Source organism: Squalius cephalus (genome assembly GCF_949319135.1).
Source record: "Squalius cephalus genome assembly, chromosome: 3".
Lineage (NCBI taxonomy): Eukaryota > Metazoa > Chordata > Actinopteri > Cypriniformes > Leuciscidae > Squalius > Squalius cephalus.
In genome coordinates, this window is record NC_137124.1 from 21,556,123 (window position 1) to 21,572,051 (window position 15,929).

At 34.8% G+C, this 15,929-nt stretch overlaps 1 protein-coding gene across 2 annotated transcripts; it reads right to left on the bottom strand.

Annotated features, from left to right (window-relative positions):
• Window positions 1-6: 6 nt before the first annotated feature.
• cars1 (cysteinyl-tRNA synthetase 1) lies at window positions 7-15,150 on the bottom strand. 2 transcript variants are annotated; one of them, XM_079865347.1, is made up of 23 exons: window positions 15,042-15,150; window positions 13,493-13,729; window positions 12,830-12,921; window positions 12,058-12,146; window positions 11,636-11,732; window positions 11,395-11,493; window positions 10,002-10,151; window positions 9,695-9,835; window positions 8,498-8,586; window positions 8,250-8,371; window positions 7,754-7,866; window positions 7,446-7,574; window positions 6,459-6,588; window positions 5,663-5,766; window positions 4,249-4,346; window positions 3,958-4,147; window positions 3,649-3,717; window positions 3,384-3,465; window positions 3,075-3,155; window positions 2,919-2,986; window positions 1,858-1,917; window positions 1,611-1,694; window positions 129-1,424 (listed from the first exon to the last, which is right to left on the bottom strand). In XM_079865347.1, the coding sequence occupies exons 1-23, from the start codon at window positions 15,061-15,063 to the stop codon at window positions 1,296-1,298; spliced, it is 2,475 nt and encodes an 824-aa protein (XP_079721473.1). In that variant the 5' UTR covers window positions 15,064-15,150; the 3' UTR covers window positions 129-1,295. The 2 variants fall into 2 exon arrangements, with proteins under 2 accessions (XP_079721474.1, XP_079721473.1); XM_079865348.1 differs by lacking the exon at window positions 13,493-13,729 and having other exon boundaries at window positions 7-1,424.
• Window positions 15,151-15,929: the final 779 nt, after the last annotated feature.

A 15,929-nucleotide genomic window follows, 5' to 3' on the forward strand; every position in this document is an offset into this window, starting at 1 on the left:
TTTATTGTCATTTAACTTATCTTAGTTTAATTTGTTGCAGCCATGAATAAAATACACAAAGTAATTTAGGACCTAAATATAATTTGCACTTACAATAAACAATACCAAAATTCATTTCATCTCAAATGTTTTTTGCATGCTTTAATAAACTTCTAGCACCTTTCATTTGTAACATTTACATTTCTGCTATTAGGGTATTCAAGTTTCCATTCCAAGTGCCGATTCTCGGCTCATTAAGAATCGGACATAACGATCATTAAACATATCCCACTAAAAATTCGTTGACAAATTCGATTTCACTAATCACAGGCTTCTTGTGCATAGACAGCATTTGATGTTTTATACCTGAATTTACCCTTATTCTGATTACATTTTATATTATTACCCCCCCACACCCCACACACACACACACACTTTTTCTTTTTGTCGTTTTTTTTTTTTCTATTTTATTTTTGTATGCATAATTTTATAATGATTAATAGTTACATAATTATAAATGCATGTATGTTTTTAATGGCTTTTGAGCAGCCTACAACATTGTCTAGGTAAGAAGTTCACTAGGTTTGGTATATGCAGCTCTGTGCATATATTTTATGACTGTAAACTAAATAAAAAAAGTCTTTATGGAAAATATATATAGAAATAAGTTATTGGAGACAGATAAGCATATCCTTTTTTTATTTTGGCATTTCATGTTCCTATAAAGACTATGTAAATACTAACAATAACTGGTTCTCCTATGTATGTCTGTTTTTTCATTTGTGGTAAACCTACAAACCTGAAGTCCCTTCATTCCTGTATTATCAGAGATATTTTGATTCTGGATGAATCATTTTTATCACTAGCTGCTTTGTAAACCGTGTTTCAGAGAAAACACCTACTTGATCAGCCAGAGTTTATAAATCCATAATGAAAACATTAAATGTTTGATCCATTTCCACATTAACAAGCTAAATAGTTCTTGCATACTTCATTTAAACTACCAAACCCACATTAGAAAAATTCTGATATACTTGCATCTTTGTTCTACATGTGCAAAAAGCACACAATTTTAGGTATACACCCTTAATATCGTAGTCATAAAATACCTCTCAAAGTCATGTTTGCAGAGCATCAGGAAAACAAAAATCCTCCAACCATGACCAGAAGGATTTGCCAAACCTTGTCGAAGTTTAGAGCCAAAACTCACAGATGAGGTCTTTTGAGTTTTGCTGCCTTTTCACAAACAAAAGACAAGTTCACAACAGACACTATGGGCGGATCGCAGGTTGCATCAGACTCAATGCCTCATGTTCTCAGCTCCCATTCTGAGTCAACTGAAGGTATTCATTATACAGCTTCTCCTGAGCCTCGTAAAGCTTGCGAAGCTTTTTGGTCAGTCCCTTACTGAGCTCCTTCCCCTCAGCATCATGTGTTGGGAAACCCTGTATATACAAAGAACAGACATACTATTAGCATTTCTGAATAGATGTAACCAAATGATTAAAAATTCATAAGGACTCATCTATCCCCTATAGACTAATAGTCACCTTGAAATAGATCCAACATACAGCAGTGTGACATAAAAGAGTGTATCTTAAGACAAAAGAAGACTGAATGGTTTGCATTACCGTTTCATCAAAGCTGGAGTACTTGTCAGTCTCTGAACGGAACATTTCATTGGGTTTAACCTTCATTTTTGCCAACTTTGCCATCTATCCAAAAAAATATACAAATAAATTAAAAACAGTGGAGGACTAACGGGAACATACTTTCTTAAATATAAAAATATTTAACAATAGACATGAGAGGCTTTCTACATGACGGGTGACTAAATTATGGAGTGGTTCAGGTGGTTTCTGTAATCGCTCTAATCACCTCTTGTTCTTGTTTTTTCCTGGCAGCCTCCTCTTTTTTCTTTTTCTTTTCATCTTCCATCTTGAAACATAAAACAATATAAGTATTATGCAGGACAGTAGCATTAACATGTCAAATAAATGAACCAAATTAAACAAAATAAGTAATATCATCTTTTAATATAACTTTTAAAAAACAGACATCACGGTTTCTACAAAAGTGTAAAGCAGCAAAACTGTTTTCAACATCATAATAAGAAGAAATTTTTCTTAATCACCAAATCAGCATATTATAATGATTGCAGAAGGATCACGTGACACTGAAAACGGCTGAAGAATTATCTTTGACACCACTGGAATAAATTATAGAAATATATATAAAACAGTTACACACACACATCTCTCTCTCTCTCTATATATATAATATATATGCAAATCTGTGTGTGTGTGTGTGTGTGTGTGTGTGTGTATGTATATATATATATATATATATATATATATATATATATATATATATATATATATATATATATATATATATATATATATATATATATATATACACACACACACATATACACACACACACATTTTATTTTAGAAACACTGTTTATTGTTTATCAATGACCATCTCAGGTGGATCATGATGGATCAGCAGAACGTGTCCAAAGCTGTAAGCATGCATACAAGATTCAAAGGAGTAATTCAAAGAAGGTACAACAATTAACCTGTGCAACTTGAGTCCTTATAATACATTCAGAAGGCCAGCATTTACACTCACAAGCTCGAAAGACCTAAATACATTTTTCATGACCTGGTTTGCATCTGATTCATTTCTTTTGTGATGCTTGATATGGAAAGAAACTTTTTTCCATTGACAGAAAAAACACACCACCTTACCCTGGTGGTGAAATAACTTTGATCTGATTAATGGCTATTTTTACTGTAATAAGGTGTACTACAAACAGTACATCACTGGCAGTACTGTATGTAAAATGAGATACAAAATCTACACCACTGAAACAGAAAATATCAAGTAGAGAGATCATAGTACATGGCCATATAGACGGATTCTGTCATTACCTTTTTCTTCTCTTCTCTTTCCTTCAGAAGAGTTTCTTTGTCCACCAGCTTCACCGATGTGGGGAGTCCTTTGAGGAGAAAAAAAACAAAAAAAAAAAAACTTGTAATTTTCCATGACATTCAGAGTTTAAGCTAATCTCTATTTCTTTACTTTACCATCACGATCCTCCAGTCGGACACCCAGCTCAGGTAAAGTGTCATCACGCAATTGGTCACAGAGCTTCAGCAATTCTGTCACTGGAACACAAACACATTTTCTTAATGAATTCTCTTTTCTGCATAAAAAGTACAATCTGTATTGTACGCAAATGTCTGCTGGAGGTATAGCTACAACAATGACCATAAAAAAATAAATAAAAACACATCTTTTATACAGAAATAATTTATAACAAACCAATTGACTTTGTACTGTAGCAGATATTCACACTAAAATATAAATAAATAAATAAACAGCAAGAGTTTTACCTTTCTTCTCTCTAGAGATTTTTCTGATGTCTTCCCTGAAATCCGACAGCACTGACAAATAGGGCATGACTGTGCTCTCCAACTGAAACAGAAACCAAAAGATTAAGTAGAGTTTAATGACAGATTAGTCATTATCTTTACAATCCACAAGTAAGCATTATTAGATTGAATCTTTAATAACATCTCTTAACAAGTCTAGCTTTGTAACATTAATTAAAAAGAAAACCTTTGATGAATCAAACATGATCTGAGCGGTGTTGCTTACATCAGCATTCTGACCGTTTCCTCCAACAGGGAAGCCAATGGGCTCAGTTCCCTCAATTGCTCCAAATGTCTGTCAAAGCAGAAAACAGCTTTAGCAAGCACTTCACTGTGCATTCACAGTTTCAGTTCTGTCCCGACATCTCAGCTCATGCAGATTTCAAGAAAGGACTAGACATTAAGGTTTAATGTAGCAAATATGGTAAGGATTACAGAGAATACAGAAACAGTTGTTCCTGCTTTGTTGCATCCAGGTTTCAAGTATGTCAAAAGTCAAGCTGTTTTACTAAAAATAAAATTGTTGACATGTTACCTTAAGCATGTTGGTCAAGTACAGGGCAATGCTCTCCAGCAGCATGCGGTTAGGCGGCAGTTTTGCACTCCTTCTGGCAGCCATGTAGGTGTTACTCTGACCGACGAGAGCCCGCATCTCTTCCAGAGCCGAACGAGTGTCTATGTTGTCACACAACGCCTCATGAACTGAGGTTTTCTTCTCATAGAAGCTACGCAAACACACATACACACAAATGACTATAATGATGAGTGATAACACTTTACTTTCAAGACAAAGACAATGTTAAAAAGTAAGGAAAGTATGCATCACCTTTTGTTCAGTTCAATCTCCTCAGCTTCCCATTTTTCAAATTGGCCAGTGATGTCTGTCGGGCTCCTCAGAATATCTTTAACATTTAAGAAGAACTCCTGTGAAAACATAAAATAAGAACTGAATGAACTGTGGGATGAGTTTAAATTACACCATACTGTTCTGATATTTGATACACCGTACCGTTAAATTCTCAAAATGTAATTTATTCTTATTATTATCACAGCTGAAAATGTTTTTTTTGTGGAAACTGTGATCCATTTTTTTTTTTTTTCAGGATTCAAAAGATTTGCTTGCTAAATTTAATTAAAAAAGTAACCATGTAAAAGTTTTTGTAAGTCACTTTTGATCAATTTATTGTGTCCTTTCTGAACAAAAGTATTTAAAATATATATTTTACCATACTAAAAATTAACAAAATCTTACTGAGCCCAAACTTTTGAATAATAGTGCATTTTCTGTGGTAATAAACAAAAAGCCACAGATTCTGTTGATAGAGCTTGTGTTTAATCCATCATATTCCTTTCATTCGTTTAAGTGTTTTAAAAATATTTTACCATACTAAGAGTTAACATATTGAGACAATCCACAGTAATAAAAAACCCACCAGGTCCTATTACTTCAAGTGTAGCAAAGAACTTGCATGCATAAATTAATTTTAAGCATAATTCATAAACATCTTTCCTGAGGCGGTTTTGAAGCACTTTATTTATTTAACTAAAAAATTGCTATTTCTAGACCATTCATAAAACAGTGCTTAGTTTACAAAGTATGTAACATTCCTCTCTGTACTGACACGAACAAAACCCTCTACTTTTTAATTTACTTTGTTTGAATATTTACAGCTTTTACTTCTAATTTGGGACCTCAGAATATCTATTCATCTCCAGTTTTATTTAAGCCAAACTCTGTTGAGGGAATTGCACTCTTATTGCATCACCCTCTAATAAGCCATCTCCATTTTTACTCAAGTACAGCCTATGTTGGCGCAGTGGGGTAGAGGAAAAACATGGTGTGTCTCATTAAGATCCACACCTCAAGTTCGGGTGAGGCTGGTCTAAGAAAATATAGCATGTAGGTCAGTCATAAGTAACCTTCGCATACTTCCCATGCTAATAGCTGCCTGTGTGAGTATCAGGCAAATTTGGAGCTCTGCCCATGTTATATTCCTTGGTGACAGAGTAATTGATAGAAAGAAAGAAGCGCAAGACAGAATTAATGCACCCTGAAGGACACCTGCTATTCTCCGACCTTCTGGGTTCATGAAGGAATCTAGATAAGCCTATTGTGGATTTATGAGGATTCTGTATGCTGATAAGTGGCAAATATTAAATTTGGATAGACTATGAATTTCTGGGTGCCCCCCCCCCACACCCCACACACACCTTTTCTTCCTTTTTGGTTTCTCACTTACATTTATGAATTTCTCATATTGGATGGCTGACTCCATTGTGTTGTTGGAGTAATCCAACGTGTCTTTCCATGTATGCATCAGAAAGGCCAAACGAAGCTGCCTTGCTAAAAGGAAACAGAGCACAAATGCACAATGTCAAAACTTTGACATCTTATTGTAGTTTGCAGATAATTACATAGTTCGGTGATACATTTCTTGAGATAAGGAAAAAACTGTGTGCCAGGGTCTCTAATCTTTGCATTAATTAATGTTGGTTTAATACATCTTTGAAAAATTGTTTTTCTGCAAAAACATTTTTTTTTAATAACCCTTAAAAAGACAAGTGGTGTATCTATCAAGCAGAAATAATTTCCATGAACCTTGAATATATGCGAGTTTACTTAATCATTATTTTCAAAAAAGCTTAAGAACATTTCCAATGTCAAAATTCATGAGATTAATATCATTCTTTTGCATACTCTACTTGACCTGAACAAAACTTGCCATTTCATTTAAGAGGACGAAATGTGTGATATATACAAAGAGGCTTGTATAATGACCTTGACACAGTCATGAAGTTCTAAAGGGGTTACTTTTATGTTTTTCATGTCATATGATCTTTTTTTTTTTTTTATAATAATCTTAAAAACAATTTTAATTTGAAAATTTAAACCATGAGGATTATTCAAATTAAAAATATTTCAATCGCATTTTTGAAACCATAAATTCAGACCAAAAACAAATCTTTGACCCATATGCAGATGTCTAAATATATAACACAGTGATTCTAATAAAACTTTAATTGTAACATAATTACCTGTATGTTTGGCCAGGGCATCTTTGATAGTAATGAAGTTCTTCAGAGATTTGGACATCTTGCATCCAGCGATGGTCAGGTGACCCGTGTGCAAGAAATACCGTACCCAGTGATCATTCTCAAAGTAAGCCTATCAAACATATACAATGAAACTTGAATCCACACATACTGTTTGCAACTTTAAAGGTGTGACAAACAGGAATCCAGGACCAGGATCAAGTTCTTTACTATCGGTCTTCAGATTTACTTTTTACTAGAACAAATTTGTTAACATGGCAGTGCTCAAAAAAAAAAAAAAAAAAAGTATGCAGCTTTGTGGTTGATGACAGCAAAATATTTAATAACCCCATTATTATTTCCTCTCTATATGCTCTTGTAAAATAAGAAAAAAGAGCAACTATTAACACTGACTATAATAACATATACATCAAACAGAAATATGTTTTAAAGTCCCCCTATGGTGAAAATCAAGCTTTTAATGTTATTTATATATCTATGTGGTGTTTTTAATATGCTTTAAGACAAACCATGTGCAAATTCATAAGTCAACACCATTGCTGAGTATTTCCTCCTTAAAACTGCAGTGAACCAAATGCGGTTTGAAATCGCTGGTGTCTCTGACGTCACAAACTACCTTGTTAACCAATCACGTCAACGAGTGGATCTCTGAGCTGGTGTGAGTGAGTGGGCATATTAATAGAACCACGCATACTAAATGAGGCAAGGGTTTAGAGTTACATTCAAGCTTTTTTAAGGCAAAAAAGGTTTAAATATGTCATTTTGGTGATCAGGTGAGTTTTAAGGGATACAACTATTGACCACAGGGGGACTTTAATTAAAAGTCTGACAAAGACTATTATGGTAATTCCAAAGTGACATGAATGAAGCATTAATCTTTATGGAATAAATGAACTGGATTCTAATAATAGCTTTTCAGCAATGGCTACTGGACATATTCTTTATATAAGGACCTTGTAATTTTCTCACCTCAGATTGTGCCAACTCATTGTCATGATGAGGAAAACGCAAGTCAAAACCTCCTCCGTGGATATCCATAGACTCTCCCAGTATGGATCCAGCCATGGCGGAACACTCAATATGCCATCCAGGTCTCCCCTGTAACGACCCCAGCAGAATTGTAAATGTTCAGCCCAACTTGAAAACATGGGTGATGCATTCAAACCTTTGTTGTACCATGTTAAATCTACTAAGCTGCCAAATCATCATACTCGTCTATTCGTTTTCTGAACTTAACAAAAGTAACACGCATTTTTGCCTGATGTGTACTTACTCACCTTTCCCCAAGGGGAATCCCAAGATGGTTCTCCAGGCTTGGAGGCCTTCCACAGCGCAAAGTCATTCTGTGACCTCTTTTCACTGAGTCTGTCTGCTGAGATACTCAAGTCTCCTGCAAAAGAAAAGAAAAAAAAAGAAAAAACATTCAAGATCCAGGTGAACACTGAAGCCAACACTTTTCATGAAAAGAATTCAGAGTACAAGCAACTGCATTAGGTCCTAATGCTCTGTTATACAATAGATGATTCTGGCTCATTGCATCCACTGCTCATATTATGATTCGAGCTATAAGCATTATCTGATAACTCTGCCCTTTCGGTGAGCATCAAGGCAGTTGCTTTATGGCAATATTGCATTGCCATTCCACATCAAGTTGCCATGGAAACGATAGACAGCTGAACTGCATACATTTATTGTACTTTTCAAAGACCCATTTGCAAAAGAAAAATAAAGAGTAAATCAGTTGAAATGATGTATTGCAATTTATTCCTGTACCTTCTCCCTCTTGAAGAGCCTTCTGATCTCCAACAGCCTCTGGTACCAGTTTGGCATAAGAATGAGCAGGGCAGGCATCAAACTTTGCTGTGTCAAAATATACTGACCCATTTGACTCATATCTTGTGAGAAAAGAAAGAAAATGAATTCATAGACATTCTAGGAAAGTATTGTTTTTTTTTAAAGGAGCATATCATGAAATATCAAAATACTCAAACAATCTAGAAAGAAGACATCTCTAGTCTTACCCATAACCATTGTCCACAATCTTTTTGACAAATGCCACAATCTCCGGAACGTACTCACTGACCCGTGTGAGAACATCAGCAGGGAGGACCTGCCAATCAAAAACACCACAGGCTTTTGTCACTGCTCAAAGTTAACACGTTTTAACTAGGGATGCACCGCTATGAAAATTTTGGCCGATAACAATAACCGATATATTGGCCAATAAATATAAATCCAAATTCTTATATAATTTTTGAGAGCCTGATTACAAAAACAAAAGTCTCACCATTAAAAGCCATGTCCCAAGCAGACAATTATAATGAGAACATTATAATTTTATGTAGCTTATATGACAGACTTGCGCTGCATGTTGCACTTAACCGTATTTTCTTAAGTGATTTCAATCAGTTCAAAACCATCATGTCGAACAGTGTGCATCTGAAGTGTCTCGGCTGAAGGAAATAATCCATTATTTATCGGCTTTAATATATCAGCCAAATTTTCTTATCAGGCCGAAAACATTAAAAATGAACATGTATCGGCCGACACCGACACGTTAAGCGATATATCGTGAATCGTGCTAGTTTTAACACATCGACATGAACATCACAATATATTTTGTCTTGGTTTCCACAAAAATATTAAGCAGCACAACTGTCATATTATTGATAATAATAATAAATATTTCTTGAGCAGCAAATCAGCATATGACACTGAAGACTGGAGTAATAATGATGCTGAAAATTCATATTTGCATCACAGGAATAAATTACATTTTAAAATATATTAAAACAGAAAATAGTTATTTTAAATTTCAATAATATCACTGTATTTACTCTATTTTTAGCAAACAAATGCAGCCTTGGTGAGCATAAGACACTGCTTTCAAAAACATAAAAAAACTCGGTTACACTTTATTTTTAGGTGACATAGTTACATTGTACTTACTGAAATAAGTACTGAGTAATATTAATTAACTACATGTACTTACTATAAAGTTACGGTTAGGGTTTGGTTTAGGGCTAGTTACTTGTAATTATGCATAATTTACTGTTATTACTATATTAATTACATGTAGTAACGTGTAACTACGTCACCTTAAAATAAATTGTTACCAAAAAATCGTACTGACCCCAAACATTTGAACTATATAAATGTAAGTCATAGTTGGGTCATTTTAAAGCTATTGAATTTCCCATCAGTACTAGTTCACTCACATTGAGGGCTTCCATGTCTTTATGGTACTCTCCCTCCCAGTACTTTGGCAACAAAGAGAAGATTGAGTTTTCTGTTACTTGGCTCCCAAATTGGTAGTCTAACCATTCTGACAAAAGATCCTTGGCCTCCTCCAATAAGACCTAAAAATAAAGAAGAAGAGAAGTCGGTTTAAGAATCACATTACAAATACAAGTTTGACAGATGCGGCACAGAATATCATCAGCCATATGATATGGAACAGAATGCCTCAGACATGATCAAACTAGGTCACATATGTGTTTTTAAAACGCTGTGCGAATCATCTACCTGTGCGTGATCCTGGAGTGAATGGCCCGCAGCGTTGCTCTGCACTGCCATCTGCAGGGGACCCAGGGCAGTGTCCACAGCTGCATCCAGCCTCTCCAGCATCTGCTTCTTATCTGGGTCAGTAGTCTCAGCAAGCTTGGCTTTAAAAGGCTAAACACAATAAAACCAAATTACATTAAAGCACAGTGATGGAGAACGAGATGAAAGCTATGCAAACATTTGTAGGAAGGAAGGCCAGTAACTAACTGTCTAGAGGGTTTGAGGTAGTCATACTTGTATTTTGTCTTCAGAGCTGCTTAAACCTCTTAAGCAAAATCATTTATTTTCATTAGTTAACAGCAGCTCTGCCAGTACTTCAGCAGTACGTATAAATCTTTATTACCTTGTTAATGTTCACTTGGAAGGTTTGTGCCACCATAAGGCAGTGCACACTGATAATAATGACTGATAATGAGTTTAGTGATAACTGGAGACAGATCTGAACTATTAGAAGAAAAGTGTATTCATAATAGTGTCATTTAGAGCACATGTTTTCAACCTTTTTGACTTGAAGGCCCCCCATTGTTCAACACAATTTTCAATTTTCAAAATATATTGGCTAATATATTTCCTTTGGTATTCCTGCTGTAATTATAACAATGCTGCTTGTTCTCAAACTTTACATTACCAGAAACAAGGAATGTTGATATATCAAAAATAACTAACCACAATTCATTTTGTGATTAAACAAGATCCTGATTCGTTGTGTTCTTCAATAAAACAAAAAAACCCATCTTGGTTTATTTGTGATTTTAGCATTTTAATCAAGTTAGATTTAAAAAATAATAATTTTAAGTCATCGTGTGGCACCCTTGGAAGTTTGCTAAATCCTTCTGGTTAAAAACTGCTAATTTACAGAAAATAATTCAAATTTAACTGTATTTCTGACTATTTTAAATTCAGCATGAAATGATCATTGTAACCGTCTTCTCTATTGTGACTTCAATGTTGAGTGAAACGTATTCTTGAAAAAGGAAAAAAAAAAAGTGTAGGGCAGGACTTGATTTTGTGACTGGACTTGGACTGGACTGTGATCTTTTCATGTGAGTGACAGGTTGCTGTAATAATCAGAGAAGAAATGACATTGTGAGGGAGAAGGAACATTTATATTTTTGGGCGGGGGCACTTTTTAAAAGATTTATAATAAACCCTAAGTATTTCATTAGTAGTATGGTCCATTTTGATATCATGGTGACTTCGGACTTTAGGTTCTCTCAGGGTCAGGAAAAACAAACCTTTTTAAGTTCCACAGAAAAGAACCCCACAAGTCTGAGTAGATAATAACCGTACTTATTTTGTCCAAACTACCCCTTGCGTTCACTTCACTGTCTGAGTGATGTAGTTTTTCCCTCACCGTTCGGGCTGCTAACACATCCTGCAGGATCTGAGAGGCACTGGGCTTCTTCTCTATGTACTGCTCCAGCAAGTAGTTCTGTCGGGCTCTTTTGATGATCTGAAACCAAGAAGTCACACCGATGATCGTATATTGAGAAAATTGTATCGCATGTGACACTTGGATTCATTTTATATGACCAAAAGAGTTAAAGAGGTTATACAGACTCTGTAAGCACTGTAAACTCTTAGTAAACTCTTACTTTGTCATCAATATCTGTGATGTTCATACAGTAGAAGACGTCATATTTGAAATAATTCTTCAGTATTCTCCGGAGTATGTCAAAAGATATGTAGGACCTGAAAGAAGAAGGACACTGAATCCTCATGAAATACAGAGAACTGATACTGTACATCAAACATGCTGCAAGGGCCTTGGATGGAAAACTTTCTGTTTTCTCTCTGTCCTTCACCAAACCATATTCAAACACAATAGTTCCAAGTGCTTTCTGATTTGGTTTACAGCCTCACATGCACACACTAACAAATCCTTAGCTCAGATTGAATGGCTGAATGTCTGTTTCAGCCTTTTCATTGACTGTTGTTCTGTCTATTGGGCTGTTTTGAACAGCTGGGGGACCCTGAAAACAAAGAAACATCTATGAATGGATGGGGAATATGTCACCTGGCATGGCCCATGTGAGAAGCGTCATACACCGTTGGGCCGCAGCAGTACCACAAAACCCTGTTGCCCTTCTGTGGTACAAACACCTCCTAGAAGACATAAAACAGAATGATACTGGCAGTTTATTGTCAGCATCCAATATACACCTCTGACAATAACAACAAAGAACAGAACGGACAAAAATTTGTATCTGTTCAATTTCAACCAGCAAAGATACCAATTTGCCAACCAGCAACTTAACTTAAATACTGATTACTCATTACTGGCAGTGCAAACAACAATGAATTCTGTCGATTTTCATGTACACTACCATTCAAAAGTTTGGGGTAAAAGTCTATTATGCTCACCAAGGCTTCCTGGTGAGATGGCGAAGCTAGATTTTCAGCATAATTTCTCTAATCTTCCGTGTCACAGAAATGATTGATTCTAATATGCTGATTTGGTGTTCAAGAAACATTTCTTATTATTATCAATGTTAAAAAAAGTTGTGCTGCTCAATATTTTTTGTGGAAACGTTACACATATTTTCAGGATTATTTGATGAACAAAGTTAACAGCGTTTATTTCAAACAGAAGCGTTTCGTAACATTGTAAATGTCTTTACTGTCACTTTTGATCACTTTAGTGCATCCTTGCTGAATAAATACATTTCTTAAATAAAAATGTACTATTGACCCCAAACTTTTGAAAAATGTATTGAATGGTAATATTATACTGTAGTAAGGGAAAAGTATCGTATAAAGTTGAAGCCATGTTGTTTTATCTTTCATACCTTGGTCCGTGTGAGGCTGTTGTAAAGACGCAACTTTGAAATGTCTGTTCCTTGTGGGGGAGACCATGGTGGCTGCACCCGCTTTCCCTTTGCTGAAAAACAAGAGACACTTTTTTTTAACCAAAATGACTTTGTTTAATACAAAAATGAGTCAGAGCTATAGATTCATTTATAGTAACCAATCCCAAAACTATCCAGCAAACAACAGGTGCACTATGGGAAATAACTGTTGTTGCACACCTGCTGCAAAAGTATATGATGAGGTTTTCTTCTCATAGAAAACATAAAACAAGTATAGAAAAAGGTGACGCATTCACAAAGTGAAAATGAAACAAACAATGTGCAAACTGAACATTGCACATAGAGAAAAAGCTGTTTAAAACCACAAACACCTCAATGTGGACGAGTCGCCACCACAACTCATTACGGTCCTGTTCAGAACAAACTTGTCTCGTTTTGACTACACTCCTTGTCAGATTCCTGTCAACACCTCAGCTTAAGTATACTAACACACCAAAAAACCCTCAGACTCATGCAACACATTCTGCAGATGTCCTCAGCACAGAAACCACTAACTTGAAGTACAAAATACACAATTCACAATTCAGCTACAACCTACGTTCATGCACCCTGACTATGACAGGGGGAGTTCTGTCTACTCACTGCTGCATTCTGAGGTCTGGTCATTCGTTTGGGGCTTCAGGGCGGCTATGTGTTTGTACCAGCGCAGGGCGTGGACATGCCGCTCAGGTGGAGGCCCACATAGAAGCGCAAAGGCTTCTGCATCCGCCTGCGAAGGCCCGTAGCCAGCCAGGTAACTGCGACTGCTCAAGTACTCATTCAGAGCCTCAACCCTGCGAGCATCCTCACTTATGCGCAGTAAGAAGCCATAATCAAAGGCTGGGAAAACAAAAGGGCATAGACACACATAAACACATAGAGGAGCAGACATTAGAAATGAGCAAGGGGCCCGTAGAGAATGCCTGTGATGACACATGTAATCCTTTCTAACCTCACTCCTCTGAAACATAAAACTGTAATAATCTGATCACACACTTTTGGACAACAACACTCACAAATATGTCAATTAATTGTATAATTGAGGGTAACTTCAATGAGATTGTTTTGAAATTAACTGAAATTAAAATTGTTTTTGTTATTGCTAAAAGTAGTGTAAAACTATTAAAAATCCTTTCGCTAATTGAAATAAAGCTAAAACAAACAAAAAAAAAATGTAAAAAAAAAAAATAGATGAAAAACTTAAATGAAAATGAGAAATATTGCCTTGGCAACTAACTGAAATGAAATAACTAAGTTAAAGTACTAAAATTACAAAAATTTAACTGAAATAAAAATGGATATTTTTTAAATCATAATAATAAAAATGACAAAAGCCCATAACTAAATCAATAAAGCTTAAAAAATAAACTGTGAAAATATAAGAAATAAAAGCGAACTCAAAATAGTACAAATATAATAATATATAAATAATGCTACAATAACTGATTAAGATACTGTTGTGAAAAAAAAAAAATACATGACAAAATTCTGCGGAATGAGTGCAACATGGGAAAGAGCAAAACAATTATATAGATTATTATGAATCTTTTCTTTATTAAATTAAAAACACTTATGAAACTGTTGAGGATGAATAAATCGGACTTATTTGTATGTGTGTCTGTGTATGTTCTGAAAAAAGATTCTTATCTGATGAACTCTGATAATGATCTCATTATTTTGTAACAGGCTGCATTTCTTTCACAAAAATACCCACGATCACAGAATAATTAATGTAAACATCAAGGAACCGGAAGAGGTAAATTCCATTCGACTCCCACCTCTTAGTTAAATATGAAATTATTTCACTCCTTAGCTGCTATGTGTTTCACTATTTCGGCTGTCTGATTTCATCTTAGCTGTCAAAGCAATATTCAGACACGGCGCTAATAAAACAATATGACAGACAGTGAAACAGCAATAGGAGAGACTGGGATGTTGCCACATATAACATTACATGTTTATGTTAAGAGCAGTAAAATAGTAGAATAAATAGTGGAAAAAATCTTGTAACAGCTGCAGGTTTGAATAGAACCAACATTAATTAATCACTTTAAACAGGTCTAACAGAACGAGCACGCATTAATGTTCAGTAGCATACATCATGCCTGTTACATCGCAAGAAAAGTGAAATAAGTAAATAGAGAAATATTACCTATATCTCCCGTGCTTGCCATTTTCCTGTATCTGATGCAACAATAACGTGTCCGGAAAACACAATGAAACACAGGACATAAACGAAATCAATGCTGGTTTACGGATCTCTAGATCATTTACACGGCTTTCGTTGCGTGATTTATAATATACAGATCAGATGCTCTTGCTCTTCTACGGCGATTATGCGATTACAGCATATTACTTCCGGGCAAATATTAAAGCTTCTTTCGTTTCAAAATAAAAGTTTCATGTCGAAAATAATTACTTTTTAAAATATTTAACAGTATTACTAATTAAAGTCATTTTAAATAATTGCTTACATAAAAAAAAAAAAAAATTAAAAAAATTTAAGTGTAAGCATTAATCTAGCCATATTCGATTTAAATGTTTTATTGCTGGGGTGAACTGACACGATCTCAAACATGTTTAAAGACCGAGTAGTTTTCAGTTTATTTACATTTTTTTTTTTACATTCGATTAGATTGTTGTCACCTCTCCTTTTCTTTCTTTCTCTTTTATTTTTTCCTCACGGAATTTTGTAACACAGACCGCTAGGGGGAATCCAAGTATTAACTCAGGAGGGTGAGTAAATCATGACAGCATTTTCATTTTGGGTGAAATATCCCTTTAAAACGGGAAAGTTTTATAAAATCACAAATAAATTAATAGAATAATCATTCTTTCTATTTACGTGTAACCTATTATTATAGCAAATAAATATGATCCTATCTGACCAGATTAATAAAACATTAAAATAAATCACCAGTGTCACATATTAATTATTATTATTATTATTATTATTATTATTATTATTAACAGCAGCTTCTTCACTTAAGTTTGTGAATTTGTATGGAAGAGAATAGGCCTAGCCTACTTGTTTGTGTGT